Here is a 15665-nt window from a genome sequence, read left to right as displayed (position 1 = left end):
TTATTTAATCTTATTTGTCAAAGTATGCGCAATATAACTGCGCTTTATAAAATGACACAACATATAATATACACATGTGTTAGTGCAACAAATTTGAGTATGATATCAATTAATCTTCAATTTATTGGTTAGTTTGCATAAATTTTAATACTATAGTGTAAATAATGTTTAATTATACAGATATGATGCCAATGATTGTCTTTGAGATTATTGCGAATTAATGCAAAAAATCATCCAAATTCGCCCAAGTTATCTCAAACAATTACATTCCAATAAATCAACAAATAAATGATAAACAAACATATATTCTCACACGGATTTTTATGTTAAATCTCCTGGAATGTCTAACTATAAACTACCATTAACCTAATTTACTCTTACAATTCGTAACTTTAATTAATTAATTCGACATAAATAAACGTGACCACTTTGCTAACAAATGAAATCTCGCTAATATCTAAATTTAGTTGTTGATTACATATTAAAAGATTGCATACATCACTAAGATTTAATATATAATTAATAATACATTAAAGCGTTCGTATTAGCATTGAATAAGTTGCCCAATTGCAATCAGTTCATTAGTCGTAAATCTTGATTGTAGAATCCCATGAAGCAGTGGCTAGTCTTGCAGGCATAGTCGGATGCCAAGCAACGTCAATCACAACAGTAGAGTGTCCTTTTAATGTAGTAAGACATTTTGTAGATTCCCAATCCCAAATGTAAGTATGCCCCCTGGAGTCGCCGCTAACGACAAATTTTCCATCAGGTGATGTTGTAGGTTTTATTGCATATCCCTTGCTCACATGCCCCCGGAAAGTTTTCCTACTCAAGCTAAATGAATCAACATCAAAGGTTAAAAGTTGGTTATCCATTGACTGCAACAAGATGAAATCCGTTTTAGGGTGCTTTGCAGCTGCAGGAATAGAGTGTAATGCTGGATCATTTATGTGTTTGATCACAACAGGTAGGCCAAATTCCCATAACAATATCTTTTTATCATCTCCACTAGTGATTAATTTGCGGTCATTTTCGAAGAATGAAATTGTGTTTACCGTCCCTAAGTGTTCCGCATATTCCACTTCAATCTTTCCAGTCCTTGCATCATATTGGATGACTTTTTTGTTAGATCCGCCGACAAGAAATATGTTTGGATCTTTAGGATGAGGAGTAACGCAATATGGGATATTTCCGGTTATATAAACACCACAAATTTTACCATATTCAACATCCCACATTATTGTATTCTCATCGAAACTGCAACTGAAGAACTTGTCTCCCATGCAATTAAATTCTGCTTGTCTTATCCCCTTCCCGTGCCCCTTAAAAGTTCTTAGACAGCTTCTAGCATTAAATACGTCCCATATTTTAAGGTACCCATCCAAAGCTCCAGATAACAATAAATGTCCAGTTAGTGGATGGAATCTAATACATTGTACGCCCATTGTGTGTCCATTGTAAGTGAAAATTTCGTTTTTTGGCATTGAAGCTCTGTAAATGCTTTCATCCCTCAACTTTAGCCCAGGCGGTCCAGAATTCCATGATTTTCCCTTATGATCAGAGATTTTGCAGTGCAAAGTTGACACCACACGATTTCTAAACTTGGTTTGCTTGCCATTCACTTCGCAAAGAGCTTCAGCATCACTAGGAAATGTATGCGGAAATCCACCTAGTGAAGATAATTGGGCGACATTTGTATTTGATTCATTTTCCTTAATTTCAATTTTCCTGTCTGTAACTGGAGGAGGTTGAAATTCTAGATGTTCAATGTGGAATTTGGCCCAAGGACCTTGGTAGTCCATACTAGTTGGATCGCCCTTCGGATCCCTCTTCTTGCCCTTCTTATTCCTGGCCTCTTTAATTTCATCCACATGGTCGTGCATGTTTCGTTTTTCATAGCTGTAAAGTTGTTTATTGAAGGCTGGTGTGGATATGTGGCCTTTCACAGTCGTGCCAAAGTTACCGGTCACGGGCAAATCCTTGATTTCCTTTTCAGGTTCTACTAGGGGTTTTTGACTATAATGACTAACAGGATAAGAGCGAATTGAATGCCCTGTGGTGGCTAATTTTGTTTCTTCATATGATACGGCTGTTGCTAGTGATTGGGGCCGTATTAATGCGATATCAGATGAATCCTTATTTGCGGTTATATTGCAAGATTCTTGGTAATATAATGATACGGAAGTGGGTTTTGCCCCTTCCATATATAACAAAATTTTTGATACCCAGCGTACTAGAGACACTAATATATGTATACCCCACCATATACATATCTAGCTGATGTAAGTATTTATTATTAATTGAGTAAATCGATCTGTTTTACACAAAAACTTTGTATAAAAGTATTAAATATATCTTAATCTGAAATCTTCTGCTAGTTATGAGTGCATCGGACACACCCAGGTTGCTAATTATCCGCCGAGGATCAATTGGACCTACAGCTAGTGGATTAATTCGCAATTTAAGACTACTATTCTCACCTAATTGCGCAACAAAACTTAAGGAAGGTGGGAAACAATCTATTAAGGATTTCTTATCGGTCAAAAATTTGCTAGATCTATCGCATTTAATCATGGTATCCCAATCTAAAAAGTTAATCGGTAAAAATAGTGCTGCTGCTACGCTAAAGATTGCAAATTTGGCTAATGGGCCTACAATAACATTTAGTATTGAAAAGGTAGCATTAATGAGTGATATATCCTTGGAAACTGAACAAAGCATTCCGGCACTAAAATTGCTGATCCCACCTTTGCTAATTTTACATGGGTTTAAGGATGAACCGGGAAGATCGATGGCATCAATTCTGCAAAGCATGTTTCCCAAAATAGAAAAGGTCGGTACTTTATTTGTTTATTGTATGCATTTGGGGTTGGATATCTAATGTTTGCAATGATTAGTTCCTGTTGATATTTGTTACATTTGAATTTATTTGATGAAAAATTACTTAAACATAATATAAGTAGTACATTTATGTACTTGACTATCTCAAAAATATTTATAAAATGCATGGTTTTGAATTATGTATTTTTATACCCATGTAAATAATTGGATACTGAATACACATATTGTGAATATTTCATGTATATGGAAGGAAAATGACACAAGTATTTTATATTTTGAATTTACCAAAAATATACAATACAATATATAATATCTTACTTAGGACAATTTCCGACGAGTAGTGCTGTGCAAAATGGATCAGAACTATTTCGTCGAACTTCGCCACTATGTATCGCAAAGGGTGGATTTAAATATCTCCAAAAACGTTCGTGGACTTGGCACTTGTAGGGGACTAAAAAAAATAGTGTCCCAAGGTCTACCAATTGTCAAATTATTTAACCAAACACGGGATGAGGAGGAGAATAAGGAGGTGTTGATGTACAAAGACCACATTCCAGGATTTGATAACTCCACCCAGGGTCTAAGGTAATTAATCACGTCATAAAGTATTCATTTACAAAATTTAATTACATAGGTTAATCGAGATTGGCCCTAGAATTACTTTAAAATTGGTTAAAATTGAAAGCGAAGTTTGTACGGGAGCTGTAACATACCATCGGTATGTGAACAAGACAAAAGAGGAAGTTGAAAATTTGAGTGCTAGGGAGCCCAAGCTGGTGAAGAAGAGGAAGAGGGAGATGGCGCTACTGGAACGTATGATTAAACAGGGCAAGAAGAAAGAATAGCTGTAATGTATAAGGCATTGGTTTGTTTTAGCTATCGTATCTACATATACATTTTTTATGTTTTTCATGCTAATTTTATAATAATTTGCATAGTTATCTCCAGAAATTCCACGCAAATATAGTATTCACTAGTCTACACCATATAACAGACCGGGTAGTGATGCTATCGTGTAGCGTCGTGTATAGCACTCACAATGCGAATGAGGTAGAATACCGTATACCTTATATAACTTTACAGTCAATTATCCTATCAACACTGCAATACTCTACCACACTCCTAAATTAGGAATTCACTCTAAACTTGTGACAAATTTGACATTTGTTCCACTTTTGCCTATTCGTCAATTTGAAAATTGAGCTATTCTACAACTTGAATTAAATTTGCCGAACAATGGCAGTTTCACAATTTTTCATTAGGGAAAAGGAAGGCATATCGTTGTTTTCATTGGGTCCTCCTTTTCGTTGCATTTTTAAGAGCCCTGGTACGCTCTGTTGTTGGCACAAGTCCACTGTGGCAATTTTTAACACTAAACTATCGGTTTTTGATTTATCCAAGGAGCCAAGGTGTCTGATTAGGGAAATGCCATTTTTGTTACCGCCACGTAAAATCGAATGGTCCCCTGATGGCAAGTGCCTAGTAGTACTACTACCTAATGAAGGTCGAAACAACTTGATTCTACTCCGAGTCTCTAGAAATGGTGGAGAGATTATATGGACGGCTAAGCACCAACATAATAAGGCAGGATCAGTGTTAATCTTTTTACCATCCCTAGCCACGAAGACATTAACTTTCATTCTACCCAAAAGGAATCGCATGCACATATTCACTGCCAATGCTACGGTCGTTAAAAATTTTTCAGATGACAACAACAAGTATTTTAGGGAGATTGGTTCCATCAATTTGCCCAGATTTACCGCCGAGAAACTTTATGAATCACACACTCATAAAAGTGTTTCAAAAATAGCACTATTTGGCGCATCAACTGACCAATTACAATCTTATATAAAAATATATGTGGTACAACACCTAGTATCCATTAGTGGGGAATGTAAGAATAATCAAGTATCCGCATTGGTTACATTCAATGTGGGATTTACCGACACTGCGGAAATGGAATGGAATGTGTCAGGTGATAGGTTACTAATTGTTGCTGTATATACTGTGGACTCGGCGGGTAAGAATTATGGGCCAGTGGCGGATTGTTTCCTGATCAGGACAGACAATGATAAAGATAATGGCAACGTCGATGCTTTTGGGGGAAAAGGTAGGCAAGGCACTAAATACCATTTGAATAATCTAACTGTGGGATAGTATTTAACAGTTACATGTATGCTTATATATGTGCGTTGTGTGTATATGCTACCTATATGTTACCCTACCAAATATCGCAATAAATGCCAAATCATAATCCATATTTAAATAAACTTTATTATCCCCATAACAAGAGGCTATATATATTGATTAGCCCTTGGTTGCCAAATATTCCATAATGTGGACCTCTCTACTGCGTTTTACTACACCCCTGTCACAGATTTATTTTAAGTTTGCGATTTACTTATTAAATGGCAGTTGCTGGTCGAAAATTTTTTCATAGGGGTATCGTTAAAATCCGAAGCCCCAAAATGTGGACATGCCATGTGTGTAATTTGTATACAATTTTCCTCTTCATGGCACCCTTGTGTCGTGATAATTTGTATATAGATTCTACAATGGACAATTGTGGTGCCTCTATATATAGATGACAATTTGTATGGATATGCTAGAAAGCAAATTATGGCTTAACTTATTGGAGTATTTCTCAATCAATACACTATACATCACTCATACTAATAAATACTTGTTAAACATATAACATCATATCAAATGTTATATCCATACACAACTTACCTCGATTCAATCGATAAATAATATAGTATACTAGTAATGTAACATATATGCAATGCGGTGATTGTGTATTTTTGTTCAGCATTCATGTGATAATGTTACTTTAATTTATCTTTGTTTAAATGTTTCAATACGCAGTGTCCTGCCTAATTTAAAATATATTTTTATGAATATATAACCTAACGTAGATGGCTACAAACTAAACGATAACCCAGTTCACGATGCCAAGTGGTGTCCCACATCTAACATATTTGCGCTGATCCAAGGTAATTCTCCAAGCTACATAACGTTACACGATCATAATGGTATGAAACTTTACAACTTCCCCAATGGATATAGAAACATAATTCGCTGGAATCCTTCAGGTGATTATTTGCTGTTCGCTGGGTTTGGCAATTTGGCAGGACAGGTCACTCTTTACAAGTTGGACAGTAAAGCGCCAGCAAGCACACTATCCCAGTCGATTCAAGTGATTTATGACTGGAGAGACCCATGCACAGTAGTGTGTGAATGGTCTCCGGATGCAAAATTTCTACTTATCGCTTCTACATTTCCTAGGATGAAAGTAGATAATTGGGTTAAAATTTTGACTTTTGACGGCGAACTGGTTGTTAGTATGCCATTTTCCCAACTGTATGAGGCCTTGTGGATCATAGATGGCTCAGGGCCTGTAGAATTGCCAACGCCTAGACCCAAGCCCATTGCCCAACCGAAATTGCCGTATAGGCCTAGGAAAAAAGGTAATGCATATATTATTAAATGTACAAAAACATGCAAATGTAAATATGTAATATCATACTGTACACAAGTTAATGTAGATTCCAGCGATAACACCAACACAATTGACAGTCTGTTTGAGAAATTAAGTCTGCAAAAACGCGCTACTACATACAACCTTACTGCCAATGGCCACGATTATATGCAGGCATTTAGAAAATACATGGTAACCGTTAAACCCCTTTCCTTTTCCAACTGGTATACACGACACTTGTCAACGGATAAATCTGTTGTGGTGGTTAACTCTAAAAATTAGAAGCTAATTTTTGGTAATCGTTATGGATTTATTCACTGGTCAATCTCACAAAATTCTAAACCAACTTCGGGTCACTGCAGTAGGGTGGTGGCATTAGCCTGTATAATCGCAGTTAGCGATAGTGATAGGTCATTCAGCGCCTTTAACAACATTTCCTGATCAAGTGGGACGCTTGGTATGTGGTGAGTAATTACAATGCTTGCAATTGGGGCTAGTTTAGGAAATTTGTAGTAGATTCGCGAAATTGGCCCTGCAGCGCTTACAACAAACGAATTATGCGCCAAGCTCATAGTTAATGCTGTCTTTAGCGATTCCAGAAAGTAAATATTCAGTGTCTCTGCGCAGTAAAACAAATACTTTTTAGACTCGTCCTACGTTACAATTTTAGCAAACATCAAAGGTAGGACTTGCAACATTGCAAAATTAATGTGGATGCTGTTGCAATAATTCGCCCTTGTATAGTAAATTTTATATTCATAAGCCTACCTTATCAGAACATGTAGTTGTACATTTGACGCAGTCCACCACAAGTACAAGTGCAACGGCAATTTTGAAGCAGAAAACAATGCTAGAAATACCTGAAACATTGCACTGTCCAATGGATTTGACCTTTTTTGCCAGCATTTGCATTACGATCTCCAATAGTTTTTCGGGCCACGCGCTCCTAACTACGCAGTCACTAATGAGTATTTGATCAAATCCAAAAGCAAGCACATTACTTATGCCAATTGTGCCTAATTCGTTTATAAAAATGCCCATTTTGGCCCCTATGTCCCTACAATGGCTGCATTTGTTGCGCACGTGCTTGGCAGCAATGTCTGCCAGGTACGTAGTAACGGCGCATTCCTAGATTAAGCAATTGGGACTACTTGCAAATAGTATACGTTTTGGTGCGATACGTTTTGCCGGATAGTGTGCGATACTGGGTTGTTTGATTGCGGTAATCCTCTAGACAAATAATCGTTCAGTCGACAAAGCAGCACCTTTAGCATTCTTTGTAGGAGACTGTATGATATATATAGAGTTACCCTAGGGAAAGGAAGGCGCAGATGCTAGTTTCTCTCATGCGCTGAAGCAAGTTCATGGGGTTTTGGCAAAGGCCAATGTAATTGTCGTCAATATTGTCTCGGGAGATAAATTTCTGAATCAAGTAATCTATCGCACAGGACACAGATGCAAGCGGTTCTGCGCAATAGATTTGATGTAATTCGTTTGTGTCAATAAGTATTCCATTGGAAGATATTCTAAGTGTGTGGTAGTTTACTTGTGACACAAATTATTCATATCAGTGTACAGCTTGTCTAAATCTATAGATATTGGGTGTAAATGGTGCAATTTTGAGTGGTATGAAAGGGCGAAGAATTCAGGGAGACACTCAAACAGCGCAGATTGATAAAAGTATATCATATGCTTGTTTAGTAGTGAATCTGTTATGCATATATTTAGTCCAGTTAGCCAAGGCAATTTATGCAATGTGCGTAAGTGAGATATGTCACGGGCTAAATTATATTTGCACTGATAATTTTCATTTCAATAAAATTAAAATGAAAATTTTATTTAACACATTTCCCCTTACCTCGATTGATAGGAAGTGCGTAGTATTTAGCCACAAAGTAAAGCAGTAGCACCAATACGTGTTTCTTAGAATCGTTGTTTGTGCAATCATCTGTACCTGATGAATATTTGGCAAATAAATCTGGGTTCAAAATGAACTTGAAACTTGTATGGTGGTCCCTCATTGCGGCGACAAAGGCATCAATTACTGTTACAATTTTGTGCAAACCACTTGTAGCGGTGTGGATTGTTTTATATCCCATTTGCCAACTGTTGGCATCATACAACACAGCACGCCATGAACAAATTAGATCCAAAATGAATTCCTGTGGATTTGGCAAATTTTTTGCCAATAATTCATCATCTTCGGCCATTTTCAAGAATTGGACTAATACATGTGTTATCATGTAGTCGTGACATAGTGGTATATCAAGTTGCAATAGGTAGTTGTTGAAGTATTTAATCAGGACCTTAAATGCTTGGAATTGAGAAATCTTCGGTAAAAGCTTGAATTTTTTCGATAGTTCATGAGCAACAATCTCTGCTTTGTCATTTTCTCCGAATGTAAAATGCCTTTTGGCAAGAATGGCCAAGAGATTTTCTAAATTTTGCACTGCATTCAATTGTTGTAATAACGACAGGTGGCAAAGCCAATAGTTATCTCCTATTATCGGGAATGAAAACTTGTTACAATCGGTATTAATCTCTATGCCAGAAATTGTAATAAGGGCATCTAAGGAGAAAATTGAATTGTTTAAGTTTATTTGAATATTTCTCCGTTTAATTGCGATTTTCTTAAGCAATTCCAATGTGCTCAATCCGTCTTCATTGAGTATATACTCCATTTTAGACACTAAGCAAGTTAAGCGTCAAATTTTGCAGTGAAACTGCGATATTCAATTGTGGTAATTTGTCACAGATGTGATAAAATACATATATATATATATATAACTACAAGATGCATTAATTGTGTGCCTTCCACAGTATAGCTGTTGCAACTTATTGATTTGGATGGGATACAGTAAGTTGTGGTGGGGATGTGCAGTAAATGTAATTGACTGATGTGTAAGGGACACAAACCCTTATACACGGCTATTTTTTTGTTTTTCATCGTACAAACGATTTTTTCAATCAAAATAATCAGTACACAACAAGGAAGGTTGTCACAATATCGCAAAAATATTGTTCCATTCATCAATACATGCCCAATCGATGACAAAAATAGATTTACTGCGTCTAGCACGAGGATTGTTGTAGATAAAGAGGAAATTGATGAGTCTTGTGACGTCAAAATTACCAAAAAGGCTGGGAGGAAACTTAAAAAAAGGCATCACAATCCTAAAACCATATTCCCAAACTCCCCCTACTGCGCCTGGGACCAATACACAACACAAGAAGATGTATGGAATGGCAGCATCCCAACCCTTGGCACGAATTACACCACGACCCTAACCCAACACGGGTTTGAACAGATGATTGTTGAGGATGGAGTGGATCCAATCGCGAATTTTGACATTCCTCTACCCGGAGTTATCCGCAACAGAGACGCAGCGCGGAGAGCCCAGTCATTATTGCCCCCATCAAAACTCAAAAGTTTCTATGACGCGCCAGAACATATAAAGAAAAGGCTCCTAGATCCCACTTACCAGGGCTACCACTCCGTGTTGAACAATCGCAATTTCCATCAGTTCTCGCCTGAATTTTACTACAAGCTGATTGACGGGGAGATTAAAAAGAGCCAATGGGATTATCCGTCCGTACCAGAACCGCCAGATAGGCCTGCACTGGAACGTGATAGGGCTATACCCTCTGTCCCCTTAGGTTGGAGGAGTTTCTGTGTATTGGCAATTCACTTGGAAGGTGGGTTATTTTCAATGGAAAATTTTTAGGAAAATAGCACAAATTAATTTGTGTTCATAACCAATTCACAATAATTACATGCGAAAATTTTGTATAATGTCCATATATACTATGAGTCTACGTTCATTTGTTTCACAGATGAGTTTAAATTGTTTCATAGCACAGAATGTAAATTTTGGAAGTTTTGCGATGTATTTGGGTCTATTATTTTCACTATGTCTGTCACTGAAATTTAACACAACAATAAATTCTCTAAATATTGTGTGTTTTAAAACTAGACAAATTTGTAGGTTTTGTATATATTTTCCTAAATACATCAAGATTGCTTCTTCTATACGCAATTATTTGCTTATGAAGTTCATATGATTGTGTTTGTTAAAGTTATTTGTAAAAGATTCTTAAATGGATTTCATTATGGGGTTATATAGCAGTTATGACTAGATGAATTTTTGATCATTAAAAAAATCAGCATTGTATAAATTGACTAAAATAGGTTCAGAATTTGAAAAGTGTCACGCTAGACAATTTATAGGCCTGCCCCAAGGTCGTCTGGCCTCTGGTCTTTTCTGCGCCGGAGAAGGCACAAAGTTTTTGCATACCAGGGAAGTTATTGATGAACATGGGCACCTAATACACTCTGAATTACCAATTGAGGTGGATGAAAGATTTACTGGGGCATGTGGCGAGCTTCCAGGCGTGGATTATAACTATTGTCCACCCGCCTTTTCAAACCCAAATGTTGCCAATAGGTTCAGCGAATTTGAGTCTTGTTGGCCTAGAAAATCTTTAGAAACCATGATATCCACTTTGTCTCCATCTCAAATTGCTTGGGCTAGACTATCGACCACACTAGTAAATGCAACGGCTAAAATGTTGCGGTTGTATCGCATACAGCTTGAAACTCCAGAATGCCAAAGCAGCAGCACCAATGATTATGATACATCTGGCGAAAAAGTCGTAAAATCAATATCAGTTGGTGTATTGTATACTTTGTGCGCGCCTACTTATCACCACGCTCTACAATTTGTCTCTACTGACCCATTCGCTAGGTCCCGGTTGTATTCACAAATGCATCTGTTTGAGTTCATTGATCATACCAACTCACATTTTCTGTTGGGCAAGCAATTGACTGATCAAGCATTTAGGCAGTATCTTATCTTCGCCCGGAAGGTACCGGTCAGCTTAAACAAAGGTGGCTTGCAATCATTGCGTGATTCAACAATGAGATTCCTTGTGCGTTCAAACTGTGTACAAATAAATTATGAGTTGCACAGGCCTTTTTTGGATAAATTGAGCGACTTGAATAAACATTTCATACAGCTGTTGCCAATTACTAATGAACAGAAGGCGCTATTATCTCAGACAGACCATGTACCATCACACATTAATAAAAAAGACGGCCTTGTCGATCAAATAGACAAGGATGCCGGAGAAATGTATATGATCAACGGGATGGATATAAAAGAGGCTTATGAGTGGGCTAATAGGTTACCAACTTGTCGTGCCGGTCTCTACGATTCGTTGTTTGTCAGCCGTGTTGATGAGATAGGGTTTTACCCCCAAAATGCAGTGCTGAGTGCTCCTGTACCTACGCCTCCGACGTTAATTCCCATGGCTCCAGAGTATGTACGTGTATCTGTGGACCCTATTAGTCAGTTTATCCAACGATATGTGCAAATAGGCACGGCGCTAACACCTCCAAAAAAGATTTCCTGTTGTTATAATATTGTTACTGATAGTGTAAAGGATGGGGAGATAGGGGAAAATTTTGTGAAATTAACAGGACAACCGCCAAAAAAATTTACTGCACAAACGTTAAGTGCCAAAGTAATCGCGTCCAGGCATGTTAACTCAAAAATTCTTAATCAAGTACTCAGTGATTATGCCCCGGAACAATTGGATAGGGCATTCTATTTGGAATATCTTCAGCAATTTTACTTTATTCAACTGTCAAAGGGTCGATACTTATGCCAGCCAAAGCCTTTTTCAGGGGCAAATCAGGCTGGGACTTCAGCATACCAACTGACAAGCTTTTCTGCCTCCGATATGTGCCACATGCCGGAATATCGCCCACAGGCTATTCCTGGACTTTGGATCAAAAAATCGTCTGTGGGAACAGTCTACCATAACGTTAAACAGGGAGTACTTGAGTGGTTTGCCCACAAGATCGACCCAATGAAACTGATGGTGATTAGTGGGTTGGTTGAGGATGAGGCGAGGAGGGGTACCCATTTGCAGTCTGATTCGTTCTATCCTCCATTTATGAGGAGCCCTAGGGCGTTGAGGAGTAACTTATCTAAATATGATATTTTGTATGGGTTGTTTGGACTTTGGAACAGAGGAATCGAGTACTATGCATGCCACAGAGAAGATGAGTTACCTCCTGGTAAGTTGGAATAATATATTTAAGCTACTGTGTCCGTTTAAATTGCTATTTTTGAATGTTTTATACACACATATATGCCTATATACGCCGTTAAATTTTTAGTTTAAAACCATTAACATAACAGGTGTAAATAATTGGATCTGTAAGATTCATAATTTCTATTAATCCTGTATGTGAGTTACAACTACATATTATTTGATCGGTCGCTTTCATTGGGTTCTAAATTCTACATAGTATAATATAGCCTTATCATGTTTCTCTTACACTGAAGAGCGGAGCCATTTGTTGCAAAGGCATCCCAATGCCGCTTATGATATCCAGTTGGATTTTTTAGAACGGTATGAACGAGGCTTGGTCGGGATGGAAGATGAGCCTCTCAACATAATGGCACGTATAAAGGACCCCAAGCCACGCAAAACGGGTTTGCCTCAAGTGATTTTTAAGGCCTGGGAAAATGAAAGCACGACAAAGCAATTCTGGCCTGACGATGATTTGCCTTTTTATATCACATAAGTGAAATATAGGCCTAAATAACGAAGTTTATCGCATTTAGCAGTGTTATCAACAAGTGGATTGTCCCTTGTTTTACCATCCCCAGCGAAATCTTGCAAACATGTAATATTAGACTAGGGTATAGTTATCCAGCATATTAGTCACAGAATTGTGTTAGTTTATGGACATTATCAAATAACCAATTAGGCAAGTTGCACATGTATAAGTGTAGGTGGTGATGGATCTAATTTAATCTCATGTTTGGATTGGATCTAATAATGTAGTGGATTTGGATGTGTCCCGTCCAATGTTTTAAGTATATAGATGATTTTAAATGGATATTTTTAGAATTATTCCATTTCAAATATTCGCGTTGTTTGTGTATTTAATAGAACCAACAGTACCTAGTATAATAAGTGATGTAAATGTCGAAGGTTTAGCTAAAAAAATATATCTAGATGAAGATGGAAATGAAATTTTAGAAAAGGTATGTTATTTTGAAGCTGTCACTCTTGAATCACACAATTGTGATGTGTATTTACGCCCCAATGAAAGGCTTTCAGTTAAATGTTCAGCCACTGCAAATATGGATTCTAGTGCCGTTCCCGTGGGTATAACACTACAAAGTGACAACAGCAATGTAAATTTTGAAAGTACTTGTAAAGAGGAGTTTTGCACCGCTAAATTTGAATATTTGCCAAATAAAACGCACAATAATGTAACTGTGAATTGTTACCTAAAGGAATCCACTGAAACTGTGGACCCTACACATCCCAATGTTGAAAACATATTCATGTACATAAATGTAAAACTATACGATGCGACCTTAAAAAATGTGATTGACGATTATACTTTGTATGAAAACAAAATATTCGACGTGACACTAGATGATGTGACGCTGAGAGATATAAACCTTGCCACTTTGGAATTTGGCGAAAACATCCTATCAACACGCACGCCAGGCATAAATGACAGTAAAAACTCGGATGATAAATCATTAACCGTAGATCATACTGATGATAGAGTTGCTTTAGAGGCCAAGCCTAACTACAATGATTGTCATTGCGATTTTACCAATAGTGAAAGGGCAGAGTACAAGAATAAATTTTACACGGGAATTTTACATCCAAAGGAAAGATTCATATACAGGTGTTCCAATCCAACTGATAAACCTGAGATAGTTACATTCCCAAGGATACAGACAAATGGGTACGTTATGGAACAGTTGGAAAATGGGAGGAATGTACTTAAGGAAATACCCCTAGATGATATTAGAAAGGGACTTGCTAGGTCTGAAGGGCTTTTAATGTATGATTATTTTGACGATAATTTGTCCAAATACAATGAAATTTACCTAATATGCCATACCACCGATGTCTCAACTCCCGTTACAAAATTGTCAACACTTGATGGCATAATCAGGATTATTCTGGCCTATTCCGGAGTTCACCTTGACGAAAAGACAGGAGTTGTAAATTTTTCAGATTTTAAAATTGTTGCAAGTGATGAGGAGGAATCAGGCAATGGGAAAATCGGGTATTATACAATTACAAATGATCAGCCTAGTACAATATTCCAATGTCCATCAACAGAGACTGTGAAATATAAATTACTTCCAGAACGTCATAATCATGTATACTATAAAATGCCTCAAATGGAAAAGAATCCTTTTAAGAATGACAAATATAACCCACAAGGCGATATTGGCTATGCGATTGCAATGAAAGGAATTAGTATTATAAAAAATGAGGATAGAATAACAATTAATAAGGATGGATATAGTACTCTTGCCTATGGGATGAATCCCTTTGTTTACTTTTTGTGCGTGGTACCTAAACAGAAGAAGGAGAATTCCCTTCATAATCCTGCGCCTGATGCGGTTACTGAGGACGGGGTTGAGAAGGTAGTACAGTCTATAGATGACGCCGAAACTGACAAAAGCCCAGGGGAAGAGGATCCTATAGATGATGATTCCATAACGGAAGATTGGGATAGAAAATATGGTGCGATAATCATAGGGTTATCTACCTATTCAAACCTTAGAAAATTTCGAATTTGCGGTCCTGGATATAGCAGTTTTGATTATAATGGTGTTTATATTGAAGATGTTGATTGTAATTATTCATTTAACGCTCCTCCCATATCACTATCAAACTCCCTTATAGATTCCGGAATTGAAAATGAAGGCTCTCAAATAAAAAGTACCGTAGGAATAGACTCTCCAGAGGAATCCAAACCAGTGGATAAATCGGATAGTAAATTGGTTGAGGACAGTGATTCGAGTGAACAGAAAGAAGATAGTGACTCCGGTATCGATTCTCCGATAGTGCAAATGTGTCCAATGGACAAGTTCAACCCAAATGGGCCCAGATGTATGACCGCACAAAAAGGTTTCATGGGTATGAAAAGGGCTAATTTTATTAAGGATTTCTTCGAACCCGTTAAAGATGTCCTTTCTGTGTCCTCTTTGTGGATTTTAGAAAAAGAAAGATGGGAGACTTTCGAAAAGAGTGGAGTGAAAAGTGTCACCTGTTTATGCTATGATTCGGTCGGAGATGTAATTTCCAAGTTAGTGGTGAATGATTTTAATAGTTGCTCTTGGTTTGTCACCATTTCACTGGGATGTTTTGCTTCATTGCTCATTTTTTTGCTCTGAGAAACTAATAATCGCATAACAACTATCATAATATTAAATTTAAGTCCTCAGCATTGAACTCATAACCATCTTTAGACTCTTAATTTGTATATACCATTCATTAGCAATAGTCA

General features: G+C 37.2%; 6 protein-coding genes across 6 annotated transcripts; 4 read left to right on the top strand and 2 right to left on the bottom strand.

Annotated features, from left to right (window-relative positions):
* BmR1_04g07845 (pre-mRNA-processing factor 17) lies at positions 582 to 2204 on the bottom strand (the record flags this gene model as incomplete). The annotated part of the gene is made up of 1 exon (XM_012794710.1): positions 582 to 2204. One exon carries the CDS (start codon positions 2202 to 2204, stop codon positions 582 to 584), a length of 1623 nt encoding a protein of 540 aa, XP_012650164.1.
* On the top strand, positions 2381 to 3686 carry BmR1_04g07822 (Brix domain; the record flags this gene model as incomplete). The annotated part of the gene is made up of 3 exons (XM_021482638.1): positions 2381 to 2833; positions 3164 to 3426; positions 3476 to 3686. 3 exons carry the CDS (start codon positions 2381 to 2383, stop codon positions 3684 to 3686), a joined length of 927 nt encoding a protein of 308 aa, XP_021337833.1.
* Positions 3687 to 4077: 391 nt separating this feature from the next.
* On the top strand, positions 4078 to 6604 carry BmR1_04g07821 (Eukaryotic translation initiation factor eIF2A; the record flags this gene model as incomplete). The annotated part of the gene is made up of 3 exons (XM_021482637.1): positions 4078 to 4951; positions 5760 to 6311; positions 6390 to 6604. 3 exons carry the CDS (start codon positions 4078 to 4080, stop codon positions 6602 to 6604), a joined length of 1641 nt encoding a protein of 546 aa, XP_021337832.1.
* A 71-nt stretch (positions 6605 to 6675) lies between these two features.
* BmR1_04g07820 (conserved Plasmodium membrane protein, unknown function) lies at positions 6676 to 9003 on the bottom strand (the record flags this gene model as incomplete). Its single annotated transcript, XM_012794705.1, has 6 exons — positions 6676 to 6975; positions 7091 to 7450; positions 7489 to 7609; positions 7633 to 7848; positions 7869 to 8103; positions 8181 to 9003. The coding sequence occupies 6 exons, from the start codon at positions 9001 to 9003 to the stop codon at positions 6676 to 6678; spliced, it is 2055 nt and encodes a 684-aa protein (XP_012650159.1).
* BmR1_04g07815 (conserved Plasmodium protein, unknown function) lies at positions 9220 to 12917 on the top strand (the record flags this gene model as incomplete). Its single annotated transcript, XM_012794704.1, has 3 exons — positions 9220 to 10018; positions 10512 to 12404; positions 12649 to 12917. 3 exons carry the CDS (start codon positions 9220 to 9222, stop codon positions 12915 to 12917), a joined length of 2961 nt encoding a protein of 986 aa, XP_012650158.1.
* BmR1_04g07810 (BmGPI19, Sexual stage antigen, Pfam s48/45) lies at positions 13231 to 15552 on the top strand (the record flags this gene model as incomplete). The annotated part of the gene is made up of 1 exon (XM_012794703.1): positions 13231 to 15552. One exon carries the CDS (start codon positions 13231 to 13233, stop codon positions 15550 to 15552), a length of 2322 nt encoding a protein of 773 aa, XP_012650157.1.

The sequence above is a fragment of the Babesia microti genome, chromosome IV (genome assembly GCF_000691945.2).
Source record: "Babesia microti strain RI chromosome IV, complete genome".
Taxonomy (NCBI): Eukaryota; Apicomplexa; class Aconoidasida; order Piroplasmida; family Babesiidae; genus Babesia; species Babesia microti.
Note: the sequence above shows the minus strand (reverse complement) of the source record. Positions and strands in the feature narration are given on the sequence as shown.